Genomic DNA, 25860 nt, shown 5'->3' on the forward strand with positions numbered 1-25860 from the left:
TTTATACTCAGCAGTAGAGGCCACCTCCTATGCTTTTGTTGCCTCATGGGCCCAATCTTAGGTATTGCAAGACCATATCTTACAGGATAGTGGTATACATGCTATGGATTCTGATTATGATTATGACTTGGCATCCCTTCACAACAAGCTTCCAGATTTTGACCTTAACAATTTTACTACTAAAGATACCACCCCCCTAAATCCCAGAATACACTGGCGAGTGCCCTTTTTTGTAAAATTGTCCAAGATATGGAAATGCATTTCGACATGATGGCTCAGTAGAAAGCGGTTTTCCAGTGCTTACGTGCTCCACATGCTCAAGATTTTCTTCTGGCTATCCCTATAGATGGGCTTGGCCAACACATGTCTCCCGTGGAGTATCGTACTATTCTCAAATATCGACTCATGATTCCCATTTTCCCAGCTGACGAGATATGTCATGTGTGTCGCAAGGCATGTTTGGACTCTTTTGGAGAGCATACAGTTCACTGTAAAGAACTCCCGGGGTTCAAATACAGGCACGATATGGTTAGGGATGTTTTGTTTGACATATTTAAGCGTGCCGGGGTTTCTGCTAAGAAACAGGCACCTGTTAATTTCTTGACTGATCCGACAGAAGGAAGGTCAACCCTCAGACCGGCTGACATTTTGATTTTTGGATGGGTCGGAAGGAAACACGCATGTGTCGATCTTACAGGGGTATCCCCTCTCGTGGGCCTGAGGGCTGAGGGTTTCACAGCGGGACATGCTGCTTTAAAAGTAGCCACAAACAAAGTCACCAAACATGAGAGATCGTGCATGGAAAATCAACACGTGTTCATACCATTTGCATTTGATACGTTTGGTTTCCTCGCACCAGATGCGGTAGAGCTTCTTAAAAGAGTACAACGAGTCATGCATAGTAATGTTATATCCCTAGATCTTCGGATGTAGTCTTTAAAATAATTAGCTTTACCATTCAAAAAGGCTTAGCGGCACAGCTTGTTGCTCGTTTGCCATCTCACTCATTGTACGATGACAATTGAACTTGTTGCTGTAGTTGAAAATGAAAAGTATTAAATATACTCAAAAAAAAAAAAATTAATCATATTTGTTTTCATTAATATGTTTTAGGTCCCTGTTATTTCTTCAGTCTCTAACAAGTCTGTATCAGTTAACCAGATGTCACCAGCAAGAAGTCAGGATAATAATGGTAAAACCTTTATTGTTTCAACTTTTCACATATGTAGTGGACAATACTTTTACTTGCATTTTGAATCATGTTTTCATTGTACGCATATTGAAAGGTGTTTTTTTTAACAGGTAACCGCTAGTATCATTGCTAAGAAAGAGTTCACATGAGGATCACGTTACCCGCATGAAGATTTTGAGAGAGGTTCAAGAGCGTAATGATTTTGTGTGTTTTATCTTAGATTTTTAGACTTAAATTGACATTTGTAGCCATTTGTTTCCAAACTTTGGGAATGTTTTTGGAAGACGATTTAAATTTTAATTGAAATGATGGTATTATGATTTCTACATTTTATTGTTTTGTTTATCTTTTATATTGTAAATAAATAATGATTTTAATTAATCAAAGCTAATGTGATAAATGTCTATAGTGGCATTTAAGTTGGTAAAAAGTTTTTTCGTAGTAAAAACTATGTGCGATTAAAATTAGTATAGACTTTTAAATAACAATAGTTTTGAGAGACACAAAACTTGTGCTATAAAAGCCTTTTTATATATTGTGGCAGAAAAAAGTGTCACTAAAACCTTAAATGTTTGTAGTGGCAAACCAAAAAGTGTCACTAAAAGTTTTTAGTGGTATCGATTTTAGTGGCACTTTTTTTGTGTGCCGCTCATTCCTACATGGGTCTTTAATAGCACTTTTAGATTTTTTGTGGCACTTTTTGTATGCCATTAAATGGCTATTTTTTTTGTAGTGCTGGTTTAGAATTATGTAAAATTATGGTTATGATCGTAAGATCGTACGATCCTAGGGCTGACAAATATGTATCACAGAAAACCATCCAACATGTTACCAACCGAACCAATTAAATCGGTAGTCAAGTTGTTTGGTAGCCAATATGCTTAGTCGTTAATACCATGCCAATTAAGTAGTCTTGGTACGGTAACGATATGAAATTTTGAATACCACGGTTGTACCGTACCAACCAATATATATATATATATATATATATATATATATATATATATATATATATATATATATATATATATATATATATATATATATATATATATATATATATATATATATATATATATAAATTCATAAATACAAAGAAATATGAGTTCTCATATCTTCATGTTTTAATTAGAATAACAACTAACAAATCTTAGAATTACTAAACTAACACATTGACCAGCAAATTTCTTGATGCTTATTGTTTGATATGCACGAGATCGGTGATAAATACACTAAAACTTAAAAAGGAATACTAACTTCTCATTCATTGTACTTGTACTGTTACCATTTGTTTCCTCTAGCAACTTGGTAGGGGTGGACCTTTTTTAATCCTTTTAGTGGTTTCCAAAAAAAATACTACTAAAAGCGAGTGAAGCAACGGCCAAATGTCCACAAATTCAACTTATATTCATGTATACTATATATTAGTTAAAAATTTTGGTATATACCAAATACCAATATATACCAACGAAATTTGTTGGTAGCCAAATTAATTGGTACCAAGTACACTTGGTACGGTACTTGTAGCTAAAATCTTATATCAACTATAGTTGGTACGGTACACGGTTCGGAAAAAAAAAAAAAAAAAAAAAACTTGGTACCGTACAAAATGAACGTCGATTTTGATGTGTTTGTTTCGTTGATGTTGGACCAGATTGGTCGATGGGTAAATTGCACTAATGGTATCACAAAACAAAAGAGTGGTTTTCGTGAGTAGAAGCTCAGTGAGAAGACTACGCAGCCATGTTTTTTTCTGTAACTATGTTTACACTAATGTTATCAATACATCCCTAGACATCGCACAATGACTTTATATTTACCAAAATATTTTGTTACTACCATTTAAGTATCCAAATTTGATTAATTACGTAAATAATAAGCATAGTGTAGGGATGTAAAGCGGTTTGGAACTGGCTTGAACCAGAAGAATCGAAAACCATTTAAGGAGTTAATAAGGAGCCAAAAACCAGACCGAATATCATTAACTGGTTCCAACCACTTTCGGTTCGATTTTACTAGGAAATGTGTTATCTAAAAATGTGTCTGGTACTAGAATCGGCTCGAACCGGACCAAGTGATCTTGAAGAATAACTATTTTGATAAGTCGATAGCTTCGAGACAGGTGCTCGTGATTCATAACTTGTGTTTCAAGTCGAGTATTTATTAACATACATATTATAAAACTGTTTAATATTATGTTCAAAAAATTTTATATTTCTATTTATTTCAATTTCATTTTGAACCATAAGTTGACCGATAATAGTTATACTCTTAGTTACACCTTTAAAATTTACAAAAAAAGATTTATTGTCGAATGAATCATGAAAATTTTACGAAAAATTGTCAATAGATTTTATAAGTGTTGTCATTTCATTAATAATAGCCTCTAATTGTGCATCTAACAATTCAAGTCATGTAATTGTTATTATCAAAGACAGTGGTGTAGTTTAAGAGAATATTAGAGAGTGTATCGTCATTCTAAAAAAATCTAACGTATCTAAACCCGTCAATGTTTTAAATATTTCACAAATATTAAATAAGACTACGTTAGATGTTGGAAAATAAGTTTGTGATAACATCGTTGTTGCTTGATAATTTTTTTAGAGCAGCTTACACGCACACACTACTTTACTCTTAAATCCATACATTTCGTCCACAATGAAGACATGAACCCTCAACCTTTAGCTGAGGAACATTTATCCGTAAACTCCAAAAACTCAAGTCGTGAAAAAAAGTCCAATCAACGAGGGTATTTTCATCTTGGAGATAGTAGGAAAGATGGTCTTTATAGTTGTAGAGACCGCTTTACACGTACCTAAGACCTTTTTATTGTGGTTACATTCAAAAAATGACCGTTGAGTTGGATCCGGATCCGGATCCAGATCCAGATCCGTATGTGGATTGAAACCACCTTTGACCAACTCTAACTAGGTTTTGTAGATCGGTTCAAGACCGAAACGACCCGTCTATGGACCAACTTGAGACTGCAATAAGACCATCCAGTACATACATGATATCAGAGACCGACCCGATACCATGGGTCTAAATTAGACCAAGACCAAACAGTCCTAAACCACTCCAATCTTGACTTTCTTTTTCCAGAATCACTGTGAGCCAGGCCTTATTATCATCTACCATAACCCCATCCTATTTGATGTCCCCTCCACAACAAACCCTACTTTGTTGTCTCATCTATTCATAAATACTAATACAACGTGCATTTTAGACCGTGCATTAAGCATACGTATACAAAAAATTGTGCAAGTTTTTACGATATTTCTTATAGAAAAGTAAATTGTTAGGTTTAATTAGGAAGGTTGTGATATGCAATTACAAAAACTAGAGTAAAATAAATTGTATCACCAAAGAATTAAAAACAACTTTTGATAATACACCATATACTCGTATAGGAAATTAGGAATGTGATTAAAACATTCGTTAAGAAATGTGATTCGTGGATATTAGTTAACATGTCACCAGTTTTCTATGAATTAACTAATTAGTAATTACTAATTAATGGAAAGTTTCATGGATTTTGACAAGTGTCACAAGTTTGTTACGATCAGAATTATCTGAGAGAAATTTGTTATGATCAGAAAATCTCTCTCCGTCATCCTCCTTCCCCCGTCGCCACCTACAGCCTACTTGCATTAACTATCTCCGCCGCCGCCGATCGATCACCAATAAGTCGCTGTTATATATTCAATTGTGCGTACACATACGTGCAGAAGCGCGATTAGAGAATGGAGCCGGAGAAATTTATAGTAGAGGTTGAGCCGGCGAAAGAAGCGAAAGATGGAAAGCCGTCTATGGGACCTGTTTACCGTAGTGTGTTCGCTAAAGACGGTTTTCCGCCTCCGATTGATGGTTTGAATTCATGTTGGGATATTTTCCGGTAAGCGTTTGTTTAGATTTGCACTTTTTTCGTTGAATTATGTATTTGATAAAACTGCTTGTCGTTTCAATTAACGTAGACGGATCAATGTGATCGTGCATGTCGTTCGTTGCGATTGATATCATATACTTGCTTCATAGTAATAAAATTTCGAAGCACATTACCTAGATTTCATTCCGGAGATGAGTAATTTTGGACAAACCGTAGACACAAATGCAAATAGGCAATGGTTCTAAGCATCTTTTTCACAACCTCATTCTTCCTAACCTAATGTTTGCATTGCATTTGGCAAGTACGGTTTATGAGAATCGAAAAGCTAGATGAGATGATATGAAACGCCAACAAATCGTTTGATTTTGTAAAGAACTTGGAACATCATATGGCATTCGTGATTTGAAATTGGATTTGGAGCTCTTGTATCAAAAACTTTTTTTCTCCAACATTAGTGCTCTAATATGCATTTAGTTGGACTTGGCATAACTAAATTATGGTTTTGACTTGATACACTTTCAAACCGATTGATTGAAACAAGGAAAGTTGTGAACATGCATTAATACTGGAATTCTAGATAGCTTGTTCGAGTCCTTTTCTACACTCTGTACGTATAGTATATATGCCAACCATATAAACTAGAAACACCTTTGTACATACTACATATATAATGAGAGTTGTATGCCCTTTCTTTTGGGATCTTTTAAAATGTTTGTTTGGACATGTTGCAGCCTTGCTGTCGAGAAATATCCGGATAACAAAATGCTTGGGACCCGTGAGTTTGTCAATGGAAAGGTATAATACTTCAACTGTAATCATGATACTGTTCTCTATCTGTCAGAGTGTGGGATTTTAATTTTTATGTTTCTGTGTTTCAATTGGCAGCATGGGAAGTATGTGTGGTTGACTTACAAACAAGTATATGACAAAGTCATACAGCTTGGGAATGCTATACGTGCTTGTGGAGTTGAGCCAGTAGGTGACCTTCACCTTCCTATTATATATATATATATATATATATATATATATATATATATATATATATATATATATATATATATATATATATATATATATATATATATATATATATATATATATATATATGCTTTTCTATAACACATTCTGGGATCTGTAATTCATTCCATTTACTTAGATGAGATGTTCATGCTTGCTTACAATTACAAACATTAATTGGTGATGTTAGGGAGGAAAGTGTGGTATTTATGGTGCCAATTGCACAGAATGGATAATCAGCATGGAGGCATGTAATGCTCATGGCTTGTACTGTGTACCATTATATGATACATTAGGTAACTACTTCAATGGTTCTTCTTATATATTTTTAATTCCAATCAAACCCTTTCTTTTTTACTTTTATTTCATATACATATGTATTATAGGATTGAGGTAATGTAGATTTTAAATGATCTGTTTTATGTAGGTGCTGGTGCAATTGAATTTATCATATGTCATGCTGAGGTTACAATTGCTTTTGTAGAAGAAAAAAAGATTAACGAGGTAATTATTTGCATTCATTAAGACTCTCAATACATTTACATAGGAGGTCATCTATTAGCAACTCTTTCGGGCGTTGTTTTATAGAAATTTAGTTGTTATACTCCATAGAAAACAAAATCTATATATCTCAAAAGATTTATCAAGCTATCAATAAGATCTGTTTGTTGGTTCACAGTTGTTAAAAACATTTCCGAAAGCTGGAGAACATCTGAAAAGTAAGTTACTTATAGTGTCTATTTTTGGAACATTCGTAAGATATACTAATATTTCTCTACTTCCTGTAGCAATTGTGAGCTTTGGACAATTTACTCCTGAACAAAGGGAACAATTCAGTAAATTTGGTTTGGCAATACATTCATGGGATGAGTTTTTGTCTCTGGTAAGTTTTTTTGTTTTTTTTGTTTTTTCCTCTGTTTATATGAGACTGTTTCTGATTATTATTATTGTGTGTATGTCTTATTGGGTTGAAGGGTGAAAACAAAAAGTTTGATCTGTCAGTGAAGGACAAAGATGACATTTGTACAATCATGTACACGAGTGGAACAACTGGTGATCCTAAGGGTGTTCTGATTTCCAATAAGAACATAGTCACACTGACAGCTGGCGTCCGGCGTTTGCTAGAGTCTTGTAATGAAGCAGTGAGTTCTATATATATTACTCTATACCCTTTCAGTGAGTGGATTCAACACCTGTTTAGGATAATAATAATAATAAAAAATATAAGATTTTGAAATTTTGACTTTGGGAATTGTTACAGTTGACTTCAAGTGATGTGTATCTCTCATTTCTACCTCTAGCGCATATATTTGATCGGGTGATTGAAGAATGTTTTATATATCATGGAGCTTCAATAGGATTTTGGAGAGGGGTAAATAAAATGATCTTTTTATATCTCAATAGAATAGATTCATCAAGTTATAAATATATATATATATCCAGGATGTTAAATTACTGATTGAAGACATTGGGGAGCTAAAACCTACTATTTTCTGTGCTGTTCCTCGAGTCTTGGAGAGAATTTATTCAGGTATTTTCAATTTTTGCCTTCATTTTTGGGAACTGAATTTGACATTAACTGATTTCTTTTATAATATTAGGTTTGCAGCATAAGGTTTCTTCAGGGAGTTACTTCAAATATAAACTGTTTAATCTCGCCTACTCTTAGTGAGTCTTCCAACAACAAACAATTCTTTATTTTTTTTGCAAAAAAAGTTATAAATATCTTCATTATCTGCATCGATTAATGATGGATGATATGCAGTAAGTTGCATAACATGAAGGGCGGAAGTAAACATGAAGAGGCATCAATATTGAGTGACAAACTTGTTTTCACTAAGGTCACACGAGACATCAAACTCCTTAACATACAATGCAAACGTATGGTGAGGTCCACTCTCATTATCTCCTTCATTTCATTTTCTACAGGTCAAGCAAAGTCTAGGTGGCAGGGTCCGCATCATCCTATCTGGCGCTGCTCCACTCGCGCCACATGTCGAAAGCTTTCTCAAAGTTGTTGCATGCTGCCACGTCCTACAAGGATATGGTAGAAACAAATAGATTTTTGGTTTATTATGTTTATATGAATATATGATTAAGTATAATCCAATCCATGTAATTAATGATAATTGTTGAAATGGTGCCACGTAGGATTGACGGAAACATGTGCTGGATCATTTGTGTCGCTGCCAAATCAGATGAGCATGGTGGGAACGGTGGGCCCGCCAGTACCAAACCTGGATGCCCGTTTGGAATCTGTTCCTGAAATGAATTATGATGCTGTTTCAAGTACGCCGCCACGTGGAGAGATATGCATAAGGGGAGACACTCTGTTTTTGGGGTACCATAAACGTCAAGACCTCACAAAAGAGGTCTTGATTGATGGCTGGTTTCATACAGGTATAGATTTAATATTACTTTGATTAGAGACCAATCAAAAATAAAGTTAATCATAAAACATGACCTTATCTTAAATATTTATCACAAAAGAACTATTTGTTTTATAAAAAAACATAGCAGAATTGTTTTTTAAGTGGTCTCCAGTCTCCACTCCACCATCATATTTTGTGAATTTGTATTTTTCTTTTGCGAAAATGACCAAAATTTGGATTTTCAGTCTTTTTTCACGAAAAATGTTATTTTCATGAAATTAAAAAAAAAATCTTGAAATTGGCTAACATAAATATTTCTTGAAAATATACATAAAACTGGTTAAGGTGTTTGGCTAAATTTAATGTGAAAATTATTGGTCTTAAGCTTAAGAAGCCAAGCACCTTAACAGATTTTAATGTAATTATTTTTGCTTACATTTCAAATGTATCCTGATTTTACCTAATTTATTGGGGTTTTTTTTCTCCATGAAATGATCTGCTTTCTGCAAAAAGTTATGTCATTTTTCATGAAATTGATGTCAGAAAAGGTAATTTTGTGAATTAACGACCATTTTCCGTGAAATGACATTTTTTTCACAAAAGAATATTATTTTTTGTGAAAAACTGGTCATTTCTACGAGAAAAAAAAAATCGCAAAATATGATGTTAGAAAAAAGTAATTTACCTAATTAGAAAACCTCTCTTTATGCAAAATAGATGGTCATCTAGTGATAAATGTTGAAAATATGGTCAATTTTTGATATTTAACTTCCTATTTATTGTCAATTGTGTGATTAATTAACTCTAAAAAAAACATGTGACTTGATTTGAGCATGCATGTTTTAGGTGATATAGGTGAGTGGCAACCAGATGGAAGCATGAAAGTAATCGACCGCAAGAAAAACATTTTTAAGCTGTCACAAGGAGAGTATGTGGCTGTTGAAAACTTGGAGAACATTTATGGACTTGTTCCTGCTGTTGATGAAGTATTTTTTTTTTTTTTTTGCTATACTATATCTTTATCATATGATTTAATTGCAAATTTATATTCACGTTTTCGTTTCTAATAATAAAAAATCAGATATGGGTGTATGGGAATAGCTTCGAGTCGTATCTTGTTGCTGTTGTAATCCCAAATAAACATGCTGTTGAAAACTGGGCGTCTGGAAATAATTTATCAGAGGATTTTACTTCTTTATGTGGAAATCCCAAGGCTAAAGATTATATACTCGGAGAGCTTAATAGAATTGGAAAAGAGAAAAAGGTTTGTCTTGTCCTCTACTCTATTTATTTTAAGCTTCATTATTTATATATTAATTATTATTATTATTTTTTTTTTTTTAAAAAAAAAAAAAAAACCCTACTATTTTTATTAAATTTTGCAGTTAAAAGGGTTTGAATTTATTAAGGCTGTACACCTTGAGCCTGTACCTTTTGACATGGATCGTGACCTTTTGACCCCAACTTTCAAGAAGAAACGTCCCCAGTTACTTAAATATTATCAGGTATGTAATCGTATACAACACTTTTTAGCCACATACAACAAATTATGCTTCATAAAGTTGTATAGTATAATCATCTAAAGCATAAATTGTTGTGTACAAATCACCACCATACAGCTACACATGTTTTATATATTATTTGTTGATGTCGTTCAGCTAATTATAGAATAATATGATATAGGTTACTCTTCATCTTATAGCATGATATAACTTTAACTAATTGTATAGGTATGTTTATTCTCAAAAGCAATGATTTTGGAAGAAAAATTGACTGTAAAATAACATGTCAAACAATTCTATCCATTTAGGCAATAATATACTTTATATTATAAATAACAACTTACTTACATGTTCCTCAATAATGGCAATATCTAACCTCAAACTTTTGACATGCTTACTTACAACTGTATTATCAGTAAAAAAAATGAAAGTATGTTGCTATTATGGGTAATATGTTGCTACTGCGGTTAAAATATAAAGTAGCCTACATTGACAGTTCAAGTAAATTACATAAGAGATGATTTTATTGTATAAGGTACAAAATGTTATTTAATTATATGACTGATCTTTGTTGGCAGAGTACCGTTGATGATATGTACAAGAGCCTTAATAACAAGTGAAGTGATGTTTGGGCTTTTCCTTTTTCCTTAAAGTTAAAGGGTTTCCTTCCTATTATTTAAATAACATGTCCCTTTCTTTGTACTTTGCTATTCTTTTGACATAATGTTTATGAAAACAATTTCATGGATCTTTGTTTATTTTATTAATTTATATCTAATTAAACATGTTAATTAATTATTCCATCTTTATTTTACTCAGAATCTTAATAATTAGTAATCCCTTGCTTGAAGGTCCGTCCTAACCGATGTTAACCCAGATCCCTTAATTCAAAAAAGGGTCTGATTTGATTTGGCAATTTCCGGTTGATATTTAAATCAAATTTTAAAATATCTTTTAAAAATTCTATTTTACAAAGAATAAAAATACAACTCAATTCTCTTAAAGATGCCTCAAATTAGTATTATAAAACATAAATATGCAATGCAATTTATTTTACATTCCATATATAAATAGTAGCTAACAAAAGGATTAAATAGCATACAGAAATCATTCATTTAGGCCTATATATATATATATATATATATATATATATATATATATATATATATATATATATATATATATATATATATATATATATATATATATATATATAGTACATCACCAACTCCTTTAAGAAAATTTTGAACTTGGGTAAATAATATATGGTCAGATATGAAACACAATCATCAACCAATCAATAATAACGATCAACAAATTAAAAGAACAATACCTCAATGTCTTTATGAAAAACAACAAACAAGCCTGCTCATAGTAACATAATACTTCGCACTTGTTTAATTTTTTCACAATAAAAGCTTATCATTCGTACAAACTTGTTAAAAAGGATTTTCTTTTTTTCAACAAATACAATAATGTTTTTCTACTCGGGTGACATTGACATACCTGAATCACTGGGAGGAACAATCGCCATGGACGCAAACTGCATCGATAGTAATTCTGCTCTGCTATATTTCAACCTCTCATCTGTCATACATTTCATATTTAAAGAAAATTACAAATAAAAATCAACAGTTTCCAAGTCTACTATATCTACTTAAAAATCATACCTATAATGGCAGACATTTCATATTTAAGTGGTGATGATGAAAATCTTCTCCTCACACTTGTTTGCAAAGGTGAAGTATGTTTCGCTTCTTCAAAATCACAAACAAGTTCATGCCTTATTTTGATCCCAGGATGCCTCTCAACAAATGAAAATATAACATCTTTGGTCAGCAGCCAACATCCCGTCAAATCCAGTGATTTTAGAAATGGTGGAGGGTTAAAACAGTCAATTCCTGCGCTTGTTAAAATCGCATCTCGAATGCTCAGAGTTTTTAACTTTGTGACAGATGTCAAATACTGCAACGAGACATCTGTCAAGAAACTGCTTCTAAGAGACAAATGGCTAAGTTTTTTAAAGTTTGAAATCGGGCCCACTCCTTCATCCTTGAGTGGGGTTTCTTCAAGATTTAATTTTTCCAAATTCTTGAGGTTTCCAAGAACTTCCAATGAGGAGTCGACACCTGTCACATACGTAGCCTTTACGTCGATAGCTTTTAGTGAAGGTATCATGGCAATGTATGAGATAGCAAGATCATCAATTGGTGTGGAGGACAATGATATAGTCTCAAGTTTCGGAACATGTCCAGCTAGGATACCAACTCCCGCTGATGTCACTCTCGTATTGCTAAGATTCAAAGTTTCCAAATTTGCCCCTACAGATGCAATAAATTCAACCGAATCATCCCCGATTAAGTTCCCACTCAGATCTAAGTTTTCTAGGGCTTTCATGGATAGCAAAAAAGATAGGTCGCGAAGAGAGGAGTTTGATAAGTCTAAAAAAGATAGACAGATGGGATCGAAATATGAAAAGGCTTTTGTAACATCTTTAAATGAAGTTCCAGAAAGAATTAACTTTTTTAATGTCGCCTTATTGTCATTGTCATTGAATCCCCCTTTAAAGATGGAATGTATAGTACAATTGCTCATGTTTAGGCATGTAATGGAGGGCAAATTTGGCAATACTGTCACTTTTGTCCACGCGAGATTTAGAAAGTTTAGATTTGGGAATTTGACAAGAATAGATGCGCCTTCGTTTGTTACATCACTTCCCCATATATCAAGGTGTTGTAAATTTGTCAAAACCTAAAAAGATCATGATAATTTGTCAAAACCTTAAAAGGGTAACTTTCAATTTGGTTAATTTTTTTAGTGAAGAAAGGAAATGAATACCCGAAGAGATACAAGGGCAGTGTCGGTAATAAACAAGCCTCCCAATTCCAACTTGGATATTTTTTTGAGTGATGAGAGAAGTGTGACACCATTTGTGGTTACACTTGTTTCTGATATGCATAACGTTTCAATGGTTCGAATAGAGAGAAGATGTTTAATGCCAGCATCATTGACTTTAGAGCATCTAGAAAGATCCATCTCCTTTAAATGATTCATACCTGAAGCAAGATACAAAACATGAAAGAGTGTATTAATGAAACAACATATTTGCAAAATATTAGCAAAAGAAAGAATGTATATTGCATATACCTGAGAGAGACCAAAGTGCAGAACTGTTGATTCTATGACATTCGGAAACATTTAAAGAGTACAAGAAGTGAAAGGCACCAAGATATGCCATCCATTCTGCATCAACAGAGCTTTCACCTCTCAGATCAACCTTCTCTACATTGTATTTGAATACTCTACACATGAAAGGCATAAATCAATAAGTTCAATAGGTTTGAGTTTGGACTTCCGAGTAACATAAACTTGAGACTGACGTGCACCAAAAGATAATACAGAGAACAAGTAGTGAAGGACTTGTTAGCACTTGCCATCATTGATTCTCTCCTTCACTCTCAAAATCAAGCAGTATCTCCTGTAATTAGTGCATAATCTTGCTACACTCACTGGAGAAAGATCGGTTTTATGCATCGTGACTTACCATGTTCAACAACTTACAAGAGTAAATAAGTGCAGGCGTTTCAGTATTACGAAAGATACAATGTGATAGAGGTTGCTTCCAACAATATTTTCAATAGAGATCATACTAAAACTATACGGAACATTAGTCTATTGTGGATCTAAGACTCTAAATACGCATATATCTTCAAATCAAATAACGATTTCAGCATAACTATATTCCTACTTAGACTTCACTTAATATCGAATACTAATGGCATCTATTTGTTACAAAGACATATAATACGAAATTTAGAGGGCAGAATGCTACATAGTGATCGAGAAGCTTACTCGAGAAGAGATGGATATAGGAGGCGGCGGCTGAGAAGCCGGTGGAGTAAAGCTTCAGCGAGTTGAGATGGCAAGCGTTCGAGCGTCCGACGCTGTCTCCGCCACATTTCTACGGCGTCTGCGCTTTGTGTTGCCGCTTCGATGCACCGACGAACAAGAGGACTCTCCAGTTCTCCTCCTGCTTCTATAACCAAACTATGATCCGCCATTTTCACTAAATTGAATTTTTCTTTTGATGTCGGACAGGCTTCCGATTACGTATCTGTCTGTTTGTAAGGACTTTAGGACGATTGGATCAAAAACCAGATTGGGGAAGAAGACCGACTATTTTATCCTTGCTCGGTACGAAATGGAATTACGAATTAGTCCTTATATTTAGGGGACAAAACTGCAAATTGCAAATTTGGGTGGTGAGTATTCAAAAAAAATTTGGATAGGGTCCAAAAAGTTTCTAACTTGCATAAAAAGTCCAAAATTAAAGTTTTTCTGGATTTTTGGTCCATGATACACTTGAAAAGTCAATTTTGCCCTTTTCATTTCTTTTTTCTATTTTTTTTATTTATTTTGGTATTTAAATAATTAAAAATAAAAATAATCTCTCTCTCTCTCTCTCTCTCTCTCTCTCTCTCTCTCTCTCTCTCTCTCTCTCTCTCTCTCTTATATTTCTTCTATATTCAAAACAGTTTTCCTTAAATAACCATTTCAAACAAACCCAACAACAACAATCTAAAATCAAAAAACAAATCAAAGATATGTATGTGTTTGTCGTTCTGTGTCGTCTCAAGAACAATTTCAAACAAGCTTAGCAACAATAATCGAGATGGAAGAAGAAGGGGGCAAAACATAAAAAACACATCAACAAAAAATTTCTTGGAGTCTAATGCTGAAACTAACAAGAACATATATATACACACAAATTTCTTGATTTCTTCTAAAAATCCCATTTTTTGGACCTCCGATTTTGGATCTACGTGTTCTTGGACCTCCGATTTTACTCTGTAACTCAACTTTAGATTTTGTCTTCCCCCATAGAGCCCCGACGAATAGAAATTGGTTCAAAACTCGATTCCAGAAGTTCAAGGCTTCCAGATCAAAAATCGATTAAAAAAATAGGTTGGATATTTCAAGAAGATGATAGTGTTGTATATTTGGCAATTCATGTTCCTGAATTGAGATGGAGGAAGACGGAGACAAAGTTTTGTTGAGAAATCAATATCTTGCCTTTAATTTTCATTTCGTTTTTAAGGTTTTGTTGAGATATAGGCTTCGCAGCACCGCCTGCCATGGAGGTTATCTCAGGATTTTCAGAGTTAGGGTTTGCAGCAATGGTGAAATAGTTATGGTTTTTCTGCTTAATCTTTGTTTCCTGGCGCGAAGTAAATGAATGTGAGGACGACAAGGCGAACGTGTGGATCGGAAGAGAGGAAGGTTTCATGCAACCAATTACAAAGAAAATCCTCACCGGAGCCGGAGTCGAGAGAGGATGTGAGCGAGGAAGATACAACGGTGTTCTTGAATGATGAAGAACAAAGCAATAAATGTAAGTGTTATTGGTTGCAGACGAGAGAGAGAGAGAGAGGGGGGGAGAGAGGTTGGGTGAGATTTTATTTTTTATTTTTTATTCTTAATTATTTAAATACCAAAATAAATAAAGAAAATATAAAAAAAGAAATGAAAAGGGCAAAATCGACTTTTCAAGTGTATCAGGGACCAAAAACCCAGAAAAACCTTGATTTTGGACTTTCCATGCAAGTTGGAAACCTTTTGGACCCTATCCAAAGGTTTTTGAATACCACAGGGACCAAATTTGCAGTTTTGTCTATTTGGGGTCATCATATATCCGATAACAACAAGTGTTAGCCCACTTGACTAACAACAACCCTCTAAACACTCTAAACAAGGTGTTTCTACTATAAAGGTTATGGATTCAATCTTAGAGATCTAGACCGAGGATGAGAAAGCGATGTAGTGGCAAATATAGAATCGAAAACTTAACCGAATACCCGATTTCGGTTCTACAAGAAGTGTGCTCTTTAGGGATGTGTTTGGTTTCGGACCAGGACTGATAACCAAAAATCGGAAACCGATTTAGTTGTAAATATAGATTTTAGAACCGGACCAAATACCATGGTTCCAGGATTTTTCCAGTCCGGTCAGTAACGAATTGAATTTTCCACTCCGTCGTCGAGGTTAGTTTTCATTACATTCGTTTGTTAAGATTATCATTTTATATATTTCATCATGTCAGAGTCAAGTTTGAGGGGCCAAAGTGTAAGAAGATGGAACTTGATTGTGTATAAGGGTCAAGGGGTCATTTGGCATACTTTGGGGTCCTATACTCTTACTTGTGGAGTATTTAATCATTGTTGACCCTAAAACTCGGGAATATCATCCCATTTGCAGCCAACAAACCCTAGAGTGAGTGAGAGAGAGAGAGAGAGAGAGTCGTGTGTGCATGCCATCTTTGGAGTAGTTGGAGTTGAAGTGAATACTTCTTGCCTTTTGTGGTGTTCTTGGATTTGCTCCCCTTCCTATCTCACCCCTTGCAACACCATGAAATTTCTAGTAGGTAAGTGGTTCTCCTTTGTGTGTTTCTTCTGTCCTTGCATGTCACACTCGTGAACAAGCCATGGATGATGCAAAATAATGGAAAAAGGGTGTTGGATTGATCCTTAGTTGTAACGTCCCAATTTTCAAGACTAAAAATTCCATTTTTATAAAACATTACTTAAAACACATTTAGCTAGCAATCCATAGCATAATCAGAGTATTGATTCCAAAACATATTTCTATTATCAGAGTAAAACATTCTCAGGTTGTCTAATCTATGGTGTGTGCCATGCGATCACCCCGAGCTCTTCCCTCCGCTACCGGAAATACCTGAAACCAAAACTGCAAACCGTAAGCACGAAGCTTAGTGAGTTCCCCAGATACCACATACCATACAAACCATCTGATCCATACATGCCATACATAGCCAAGAGCCATACATAACCAACATATCCATAATCAAGTAAGGTGTTATGTGCCAAACATAGTCTTTCCAAGGTGCTATGTGCCAAACATAGTCTTGCGGTTATGCTACGGGCCGCACGTGGTCTTCCTGGTCAAGCCTGGGGCCACTCCCTGGGTCTTACAGACAAGTGCCAAGGGCCACCCCCTGGTCTTTCATGCAAGTATCACAAAGACAACTAAACGTACTACTCTACTAGGCTACTCCGCATATAGTGTGCCAGGAGCCACCTCCTGGTCTTTCATACACAATAGCACAGTATGCCAGAAGCCACCTCCTGGTCTTCCTTACATAATGCCTAAGGCTAATCCCCGGGTCTTCCTATCATACATAACATACTGTGTGCCAGGAGCCGCCTCCCGGTTTTTCATGCATAATGCCTAGGGCTAACCCCCGGGTTGTGACATCCCCATTTTCACGGCCAGAAAATACCGATTTTGTTTATGCTTTATAAAAGTCAGAGTACTTGTTTTCATAAATATGTTGCAGAATTTGTTCCCAGAAAAACACGATAAATACGTTATTAAAACATTTTCGAAGAAACGTATTTTATTCATTTTAAAACATTTGGGATGTCATTGTCAATACATAAACATAAGCATAATCAGAACTTACATTTATTTAGACTAGTGATCTACATGTCTTTAATCTCTCAGTGTAATGTGACTTCATATCAACACCTGTGATGTAAATAAACTGAGTGGGTCAGGTTGGGAAACCTGGTGAGTACATAGGGTTTTCAACCCACAATAATATAATTATTATGTTTAAACAATCAAGCAATAAACCCAATTACCCATCCCCATTATCTTCTTTACTCTTAAGGATCTACCCTAAGAATCAGCTATTTCTTGTTCATTCATTCCTAAGGATTATCCTAAGGAATCGGCACGAAGTCTATCGTTACCAAAACTTATAGATTACAACTGGTGAACACATAGTCCAAAACATATGGTAAACACTTAGTTTAAAAGCAACTAGTGAACACACTTAGTTCAAAATACATAGTGAACACACTCAGTTCAAAGATGCGTAGTGAACACACTCAGTTCAAAGATACGTAGTGAACACACTCAGTTCAAAATACCTAATGAGCACCTAGTTCAAAAACACCTACAGGTTACGAGCTTACTAGCGTTCCACCGGACCGTCTAGTATCGCCCATGGTCATCATCTATACTCCACTAGATGACTGGATCACTGACAACATTGATGTCTCCCATCGTGTTATCACAAAACAACTATTTCATCTACCCAGGTTTTACCCAACACATTTTGTAGATATAAACTACATATATAGTTTAAATCATTTAAAACATGTATAAAAATCTTTCACCCATCATAGACAGCAAGTATTCAGACAATATGCACACACAACACGTAATTTATATTAAAATACTTCATATCTATGTGTAAGATGAAAGGGACTATGCACTCACCTGAGAAGGTGGTGACTCGGTACTCGGACAGCGCTTCGTTTATTTTAAAATAATTTCCTTCGACGAAACCTAGTATTATTACCACTAGATTTTATTCTAATATTTACCGTGACTAATTATTAGTCTTATTATTATTATATAAGCGTTTAAACAATACTTTCCAACCACTATGTACAGACAGGGGCCAGACATAAAACATCGGAGGGCAGGACCATTTTGGCATATAGCACTTCTGAAATCCAACAACCCTATGCGGTCCATTAAACCAAATTCCTCGTACTGCGAGTAGTTAAAAAGATATTATAACGACACTTATATAAGTCATAATAATAGCTCAAATATTTATTATAAATTTATAATAACAATACTAATTTTAAATATAAACTATATTTAAAATAGGATAAACATAACTTACTTACAAGGGGATTTTAGCTAGGAGTCGGGCTCTGTAGGGGCAGAACTTCGTCGTTGAATCTTTCTAAGAAAGATTCGTGCAGCGCTTCAGCGCTCACCTTACTATACTAAAACTACAGAAAGGGAAGTCGAATCACGAGAGACCGAAATGCTCGGGGGATAAGGAGAGAAAGACTCTTGAATCAAGAGAATGGTGCAAGAAATATGAGAGCGCAAGCCTCTTATTTATAGTAATTGAATTTACAAAAACTACCCTCCATAATTACTTAATGGCCTTATAGTTATATAAACAACTAAACACCCCTTTATAATACTATTTTAAATAGATTTAATAATATTTGCACTAAACTAATGTCGAAAGGAATCAACATTAGTCTTATAATTACCGCATCGTCGATACCTTTCTAATGATATATACATATGTATATATATGTGTACGTATATATGATTTATACTTTATTTTAATACGTAAATATGCTATTATAATTTGTAACTCGTTCATACAAACTCCGTTTTTGACGTTCTTTATATCCACGCGTAGATGGAGACGTACTCTACAACTTTCGTTTAGACTTTGTCGGCTAATTTTGACTTTATTTTTAAAGTTATATTTTTAACAGGCCGGGACAGGATTGGTCCGTTAAATCCTCATAACTTCTTCATCCGACGTCCGTTTTCGCCCATCTTTTTCTCGTTATGCTACTCTTAACGAGATCTTCGATTCTTGTTCAGGTCGTGTCGGCTAAAAATCGCTCGATCTAATATTCGAATTTCGGGCTGTACACTGCTAATCCGAAACTTCGAAAAATCATAACTTCTTCATACGAAGTCAGATTTGGGCGTTATTTTTATCGAAGTTCTTAGTTTAACATATTCTACGACTTTCATTTAGAGCGCCAAGGCTAAATCTCGCTCTATCGTAAATTCACTATTTACGCCTCCCGGTATCGAGCCGGTTCCGTTGCGAAACTTCGATGGGTCATAACTTCTTCGTTATAACTCGGATTTCGGCGTTCTTTATATGTATGGAAACCTAGTGACATATACTACAAATTGGTTCAAATTATTTATAAGCTTCTATCAAAAAGTCGTTTTCGACACTTATTGCCTCTAATTTGACTAGCCCGGATTTGCAGGCGTTACACAGGTCTTCCTATCATACATAACATACTGTGTGCCAGGAGCCGCCTCCCAGTCTTTCATGCATAATGCTTAGGGCTAACCCCCGGGTCTTCCTATCATACATAACATACTATGTGCCAGGAGTCGCCTCCCGGTCTTTCATGCATAATGCTTAGGGCTAACCCCCAGGTCTTCCTATCTTACATAACTACATGGGCCGGCATTGTGGCCGTAGACCCATACAAACAGCGAGGAGACTCACCTGCACTGTTGAACTTGTTGATAGTCCTCTGGCTGCTGTCTGATAACTCTGAACCACTACTCCACTAGCTCCCTAAGCTACCAATATCAATATAACACTTAGTCTAACTGCCCTCCGGAAGCCAACTAAGTCCACTCTGGCCAAAGTCAAAGTCCTGGTCAAGGTCAACCTTCCAGGTCAACCCTACTCGCCAAGTCTGCCTACTGACTCGCCGAGTTCATACACTCAGAATCCTTTCACGACTCGACTCGCCGAGTCAGCCCCTGACTCGTCGAGTCTACCGATTTCCGAGTCCTGTCCTGTCCAACTCACTGAGTCCCCACTCAACTCACTGGTCCGAGTCTTAACTCGAAGAGTTTGGGGGTTTCACGACTTGACTCGCCGAGTCCAAGAACAGGCTCGCCGAGTCCAAGGCAATCTTCAACAGACTCGCTGAGTTATTCATCCAACTCGTCAAGTTCATCTCCATCTTCATACTACTCGCCGAGTCCACTCGAAGGACTCGCCGAGTCGCTTCAGTTCTTAATCCATACAGTGGCTTTTCGAGCCATGTTGGGGTTCCAAACTGTAGATCCACTCTTCCTAAGCCTATTCCTCACGTAAAGTTGCAAACTTTACGTGTAGCTAAGGAGAGCTAGGCACAAAACACTCAAAACTAGGGTTTATGGAAACCATGGTTCACCAACACACCAAAGACTGCTACTTTATGGTTCTCTAGGCCAAGACACACCTAGATCTGAAGTAGGAACTTCAGATCTGGACTTCTAACTCCAATTGGCTCTTAATCATGCCATAAAAGCCCCAAATCTCATATTAAGGTAGATCTAGATGCAAAAGAGTGAAGGTAACGACTTATTACCTTCAAATGAAGCTCCAACTGAAGTCGATCTCGGATCTACACCTCTCCTTCGAAGCAAGCCTCTTGATCTTCAAATTCCTTTCAAAGATTCCCTCTTCCAAAGTTCTTTTTCTCTCAAATGATGAAGGCTCACTCGTTTCTAGGGCTTCTGGAACTCAATTGGGGAGTAAAGAGGCTGAGGGAGGAATATAATGTTCTTTATATAGGGCACAACCTCTGGGATTAGGGTTTTCCCTCTTCAACACCAACTCGTCGAGTCTAGCTTCCGACTCGGCGAGTTGGTCACTTAATCTGTGTCCCAAACCCGCTCCAACTCGTCGAGTTCCTCCTTGGACTCGACGAGTTGACCCTTTGACTTAGGGTTTTCTTTCCTTTCTTGACCTTTCTGATCTTGGGTGTTACATTAGTGTTTCAGCCGCCTGGAACACTTAACCATATTCTCTGAGGGTTAGAAGCATCCCAAAAGGGGTGTTTATTGGACCCAAACTAGAGTAGAGAAGACAAAAATGTAACATCCCGAGTTAAGGAGTGCAAGTTCAGGGTTTGATATTGCCATATTTATACCTATTTTTAGGCAATATTTAACTACATTTTTATTAATAAGTTGATAATATGTTTAGAATAATGGTACTTATGACTTTAAATTGTTATTTTTAGTCAATTAAAAGGATTTTCGAAGAGAGGGACCAAAAGTGACAATATGTAGAACATGGGAGACTTGGAAGACAAGAGATGAATAAATCCACGAAAGTTACTAAACCCACGACGTGGCAAAGTCAGCCACGACGTGGCATGAAAATTCTAGAAGATAAAGATCACGATTCGAAGGAATCATTGCCCGGTACGGATAACTTGGAGCCCACGACGTGGCCTGGATATCCACGACGTGGCGCGGGATTTTGGAGTCTATTTAAGTGTTCCTAATCATTACGAGAGGGAGAACTTTTGGCTGAAGGAAGGAGTTCCAGAAGACGATTTGGAGCGAAAGAAAGGTTCTAGAAAAATGTTTTCAACACCAAAAAGAGTAAAGGTCTATATTTTAGTTAATTAAGAACATGTTTTCTATTACTTCAATTTGTGTTGGTTTATTAGTTGCTATGATGAGCAGCTGAATCTAGCTACTCTTGTTTAGCTAGATGAAGCTTCCAACTTATGAATAACTCAACTTTTATGGATTAAGTATAGTTGGTAAAAATTGCTTGTGTTTGATTGGTAGTACCTAGCATGCTTATGTTTGTTTTTCTAATTGCTTGATTGCATGTTCTGTGTAGCTTAGTGACCATTAACTGCGTGAACTTGTTTACCAAATGATATAGTGAACATTGAATTGTTAGAGCTAGGATTGACCAATCTTAGTTAGTAATTAGAATAAATAAGCTTAGCTGTGCTAGAGAACGTGTATTGTGACTATAATTGCGTTTATATAACAAATCTTACATAGCATATTTACATTCATAATTAGTTCTGTGTTTAATTATGTGTGAACATACATGGTTTGACATGAACTAGTTAATTATTGGTAAAGTTAGAACTAAATTACTAATACAACTAAAAACCAACTTAATAATCCGTAATCATTAGCTAGCCATAAGGAAGAAGTAGATTCAAACTAAACAAGAGTGTGTTTTTACTTATTGAATTTGATTTAAGTTCATCTGATCTTGTAAAATCAGATAAAAAACCCTTTTAAACTTGCTAATAAGTAGGTTAATTTAATAGTAAGTAGATTAATTAGTAACACCGTTCCCTATGATCGACACCCGACTTACCCAAGCTATATTGTAATCTGATTAGGTACACTGCCTATAAGTGCATAGTTAGTTTAAGTTAGTTAGGTTATAAATAGTGAGTACTTTTGTGCACATCAAGTTTTTGGCGCTGTTGTCGGGGAACGACACGTTTATTAGTTTATTTAGTTGCATTAAATTAATCGACCCCTTTTTGTGGAATAAAATCTGCAAAAAAAAAAGGTTAATTGGTTATTTATTTTTGTTTATTAGCTTAGCTTAGTTGATTAGCATAAATATTAAAAAAAAATCACAGAGTCCACGACGTGGCCAGATACATGCCACGACGTGGTTTCTGAAAATGTTAGTTTTTATTTGTTAGTTAGTTTTTCTTATTTTAGTTCAGTTTTACGTTTTTAGTTTAGCAAGTTGCAGGAGTTCATGACCAGAGGCTCAAACACACCCTTGGTGACACCACTTGAAGATCCCGAGTCTGCAATTCACAAGAAAAAGACGCCCTTACAAAAATTGAAGTCAACTTTTTCAAGGAAGTCGGGAAAGAAGACAGGAGAGTCAAGTTCATCCGCGAGGCACAAGAGCAATTTTGAGCACTTGGATCAAACACCCGTCCAAACCGAGTCCGAATACGATACCGAGCCGGAATTTGAAGAACACACAAGCGAACCCGAGAACGAGCCAAGGAACGAGATGACAACAATTGAAGAGATGTCCATAGGAGATTACAAGAAGTTGATCCAAGAAGATATGGGTCCCGTTTTAGTCCAGCCCGCAATACCTGTCACTGCCACATTCGAGTTGAAGGGGCACATATTGACTGCACTGAAGGATATCCCATTTTTGGGAAAGATCATGAGGATGCTTTTAAGCATCTAGATGAAGTCAACGACATTGAGGATTATTTCAATGTCCCAAATGTCAACAAAAACACAGTCTTACTTAGGATGCTTCCCATCACTTTCAAAGGAGCTGCTAAGGAATGGTTAAAAGCACTTCCACCGGGTACAATTACCACTTGGGCTCAAATGTGTGAGCAATTCCTGGACCAGTTTTGCCCGCCATCCAAGATAGCCAAACTCAAGAACGCAATAGATAACTTTGAGCAACAGCCGGGGGAGTCATTATACGAAGCATGGGAGCGGTACAAGGGCTTGCTCAGAAATTGCCCTCAGCATGATCTAAATGTGCAACAGGAGATGTCAATCTTCTATGATGAGGTCAACGTTATGACAAGACAACTCCTTGATTCTCAAGGACCTTGACAAAGAAAAATCCAAGGGAGGTCAAGGAGCTGATTGAAGAATTCGCGAAACACTCTCGCGAATACCACAACCTTAGGCAAGATGGAATCAAAGGCGGTGGAGGGGCCCAAACTGAAGAAATAGCAGCTGTAATAGCCATGCTGAATAATTTGGATCGAAGGATAACACAAATGGACAAGTCAATACATGCCATAAGAGTGGGTTGTGAAAGATGTAGTGGTCCATACTTGACCAAGGACTGCAATGTAGATGATTTTGGGAACAAAAAAGCTCAATTGTGCTACTCTAGTGGGGATAAGTTTGATGAGGACTGGAGGAAACCGAAGAAGGAGTGGCTGCCATATGAAGAGTATAAGAAGCAAAAAGAAGAGAAGTATAGGCAGATAGGTCGAGACTTTTATCAAAAGGAGCAACCACCAGCCAAGTAGAAACCCGATCTAGAGACCATTTTGATGAAGTTTATGGAAGCTTCAGAAAAGAGACTTGATGCCACTGATTATGCTATTATGTAACAACAAACTTTAATAAAGAATCAGCAAGCCTCCATCCATAACCTTGAAGTACAATTTGGTTAACTAGCCACTCTGGTTCATGAAAAATTGTCCCCGAAGAATCCCGAAATAAAGACCCAATCTCATGTAATGGCCATCGATACTGAAGAAGAAGCAATCTCTGAGTTCCTAGAAGCATTGGAAGAAGAACCACAGCAGCCCGATCCAAAACCCAAGAAGTCAAAGTTCGAAAGTGAAAGGGTTGCTGAAACAGCTTCGCCACGACGTGGCACTCCTCTGGCCACGACGTGGCACATGTCTGATCAAAAAGTCTTTGAACTCGTTCCTGTTTGTCAGCCACCGTTGCCATTTCCACCCCGAGCTGCACTTAGTCTACTGGAGAAGGAGCATATAGAGTTTGTCAAGCATGTGAAGGGGATCCCGATTAATACTCCCTTTGTCGAGTCCTTATCCAAAACTCCCAAGAATCAGAAATTACTGGAAGATTTGATAAACACTCGCATCCAATTAAAGAAGCAGTCTAAGGTGGTTCTAAGTGAACACACCTCAAAAGCCGTGTTGGGAGAGACACCAGAAAAGATGGGGGATCCTGGACGCCTCACTCTTCCGTGTGAGTTTGGTAATAAAATGAAGGTTAATGCTTTAGCCGATTCTGGGGCTAGCATTAATTTGATGCCTTTTTCATTTATCAAAAATTAGAAATTCAAAAGATGAGGGCTACAAAAATGAAGATTCACATGGCGAATCGTTCAGTGACACAACCCCGGGGCATAGTGGAGGATATTTTGGTAAAAATTGGAAAATTTGTTTTTCCAATAGATTTTGTAGTGTTGGATATGAAGGAAGATCCCGATGTCCCAATTATCCTTGGCCGTCCATTGCTTAACACTGCTGGAGCTCTTGTTGATATTCGTGAGTCTAAGCTCACTTTGAGGGTTGGAGATGAACAAGAAGTTTTTGGAATACAAGATGACTTTCAAAAGGATCATGTTCAAGAAGAGGTGTTCACAATTAATGAAGACAATGAACTAGAAGAACTGGAAAAGCTTATGGAAGAAGAGATCAAGGCAGCTCATCAAGTCAAAAGAACAAAACCGAGGGCATCTGTTCCATATTTGATTGAAGTCATAGCTTACAAGAGTCCGCCTTCTTGGGTGAGCAAAGAGGATCAGGAGATGACAAGTGATGAAGAGGAGGTCACTTCAAGAATGACAAAGCCGGTGGTGAAAGAAGAGGAGGATGCTATAGAGTGCAAGGAAGAACCCAAGGGCACAAAACGCAAGCTTGAAGAAGAGGGCAAAGCTAAAAAAGAGAATTCAAAGAAGACATATAAAAGGCGAGTTCAAGCTTACAAGAGGCGATTCAAGGAACAAAAGATTTTAGTGGTGGACTCTTCAGAAGATTCAACGTA

At 36.1% G+C, this 25860-nt stretch overlaps 2 protein-coding genes and 1 non-coding gene across 4 annotated transcripts; 1 reads left to right on the top strand and 2 right to left on the bottom strand.

The window, feature by feature from the left end:
• Window positions 1-4739: 4739 nt before the first annotated feature.
• LOC111918794 (long chain acyl-CoA synthetase 4) lies at window positions 4740-10745 on the top strand. Of its 2 annotated transcripts, XM_023914418.3 has the most exons (18): window positions 4742-5087; window positions 5810-5873; window positions 5964-6053; window positions 6286-6391; window positions 6523-6599; window positions 6775-6814; window positions 6884-6978; window positions 7070-7237; window positions 7357-7467; window positions 7539-7626; window positions 7697-7763; window positions 7861-7936; window positions 8025-8142; window positions 8247-8495; window positions 9314-9453; window positions 9549-9731; window positions 9853-9972; window positions 10548-10745. In XM_023914418.3, exons 1-18 carry the CDS (start codon window positions 4936-4938, stop codon window positions 10587-10589), a joined length of 1986 nt encoding a protein of 661 aa, XP_023770186.1. In that variant the 5' UTR covers window positions 4742-4935; the 3' UTR covers window positions 10590-10745. The 2 variants fall into 2 exon arrangements, with proteins under 2 accessions (XP_052620514.1, XP_023770186.1); XM_052764554.1 differs by lacking the exon at window positions 10548-10745 and having other exon boundaries at window positions 4740-5087; window positions 9853-10070.
• A 539-nt stretch (window positions 10746-11284) lies between these two features.
• Window positions 11285-14158, bottom strand: LOC111918793 (uncharacterized). Its single transcript, XM_023914417.3, has 5 exons — window positions 13822-14158; window positions 13117-13271; window positions 12808-13025; window positions 11640-12720; window positions 11285-11556 (listed from the first exon to the last, which is right to left on the bottom strand). The coding sequence occupies exons 1-5, from the start codon at window positions 14028-14030 to the stop codon at window positions 11453-11455; spliced, it is 1767 nt and encodes a 588-aa protein (XP_023770185.1). The 5' UTR covers window positions 14031-14158; the 3' UTR covers window positions 11285-11452.
• A 9590-nt stretch (window positions 14159-23748) lies between these two features.
• Window positions 23749-23855, bottom strand: LOC111918827 (small nucleolar RNA R71). Its single transcript, XR_002859343.1, has one exon. It is a non-coding gene; the product is annotated as a small nucleolar RNA R71 (small nucleolar RNA).
• Window positions 23856-25860: the final 2005 nt, after the last annotated feature.

Source organism: Lactuca sativa, chromosome 6 (genome assembly GCF_002870075.4).
Source record: "Lactuca sativa cultivar Salinas chromosome 6, Lsat_Salinas_v11, whole genome shotgun sequence".
In the NCBI taxonomy this organism is placed as follows: domain Eukaryota; kingdom Viridiplantae; phylum Streptophyta; class Magnoliopsida; order Asterales; family Asteraceae; genus Lactuca; species Lactuca sativa.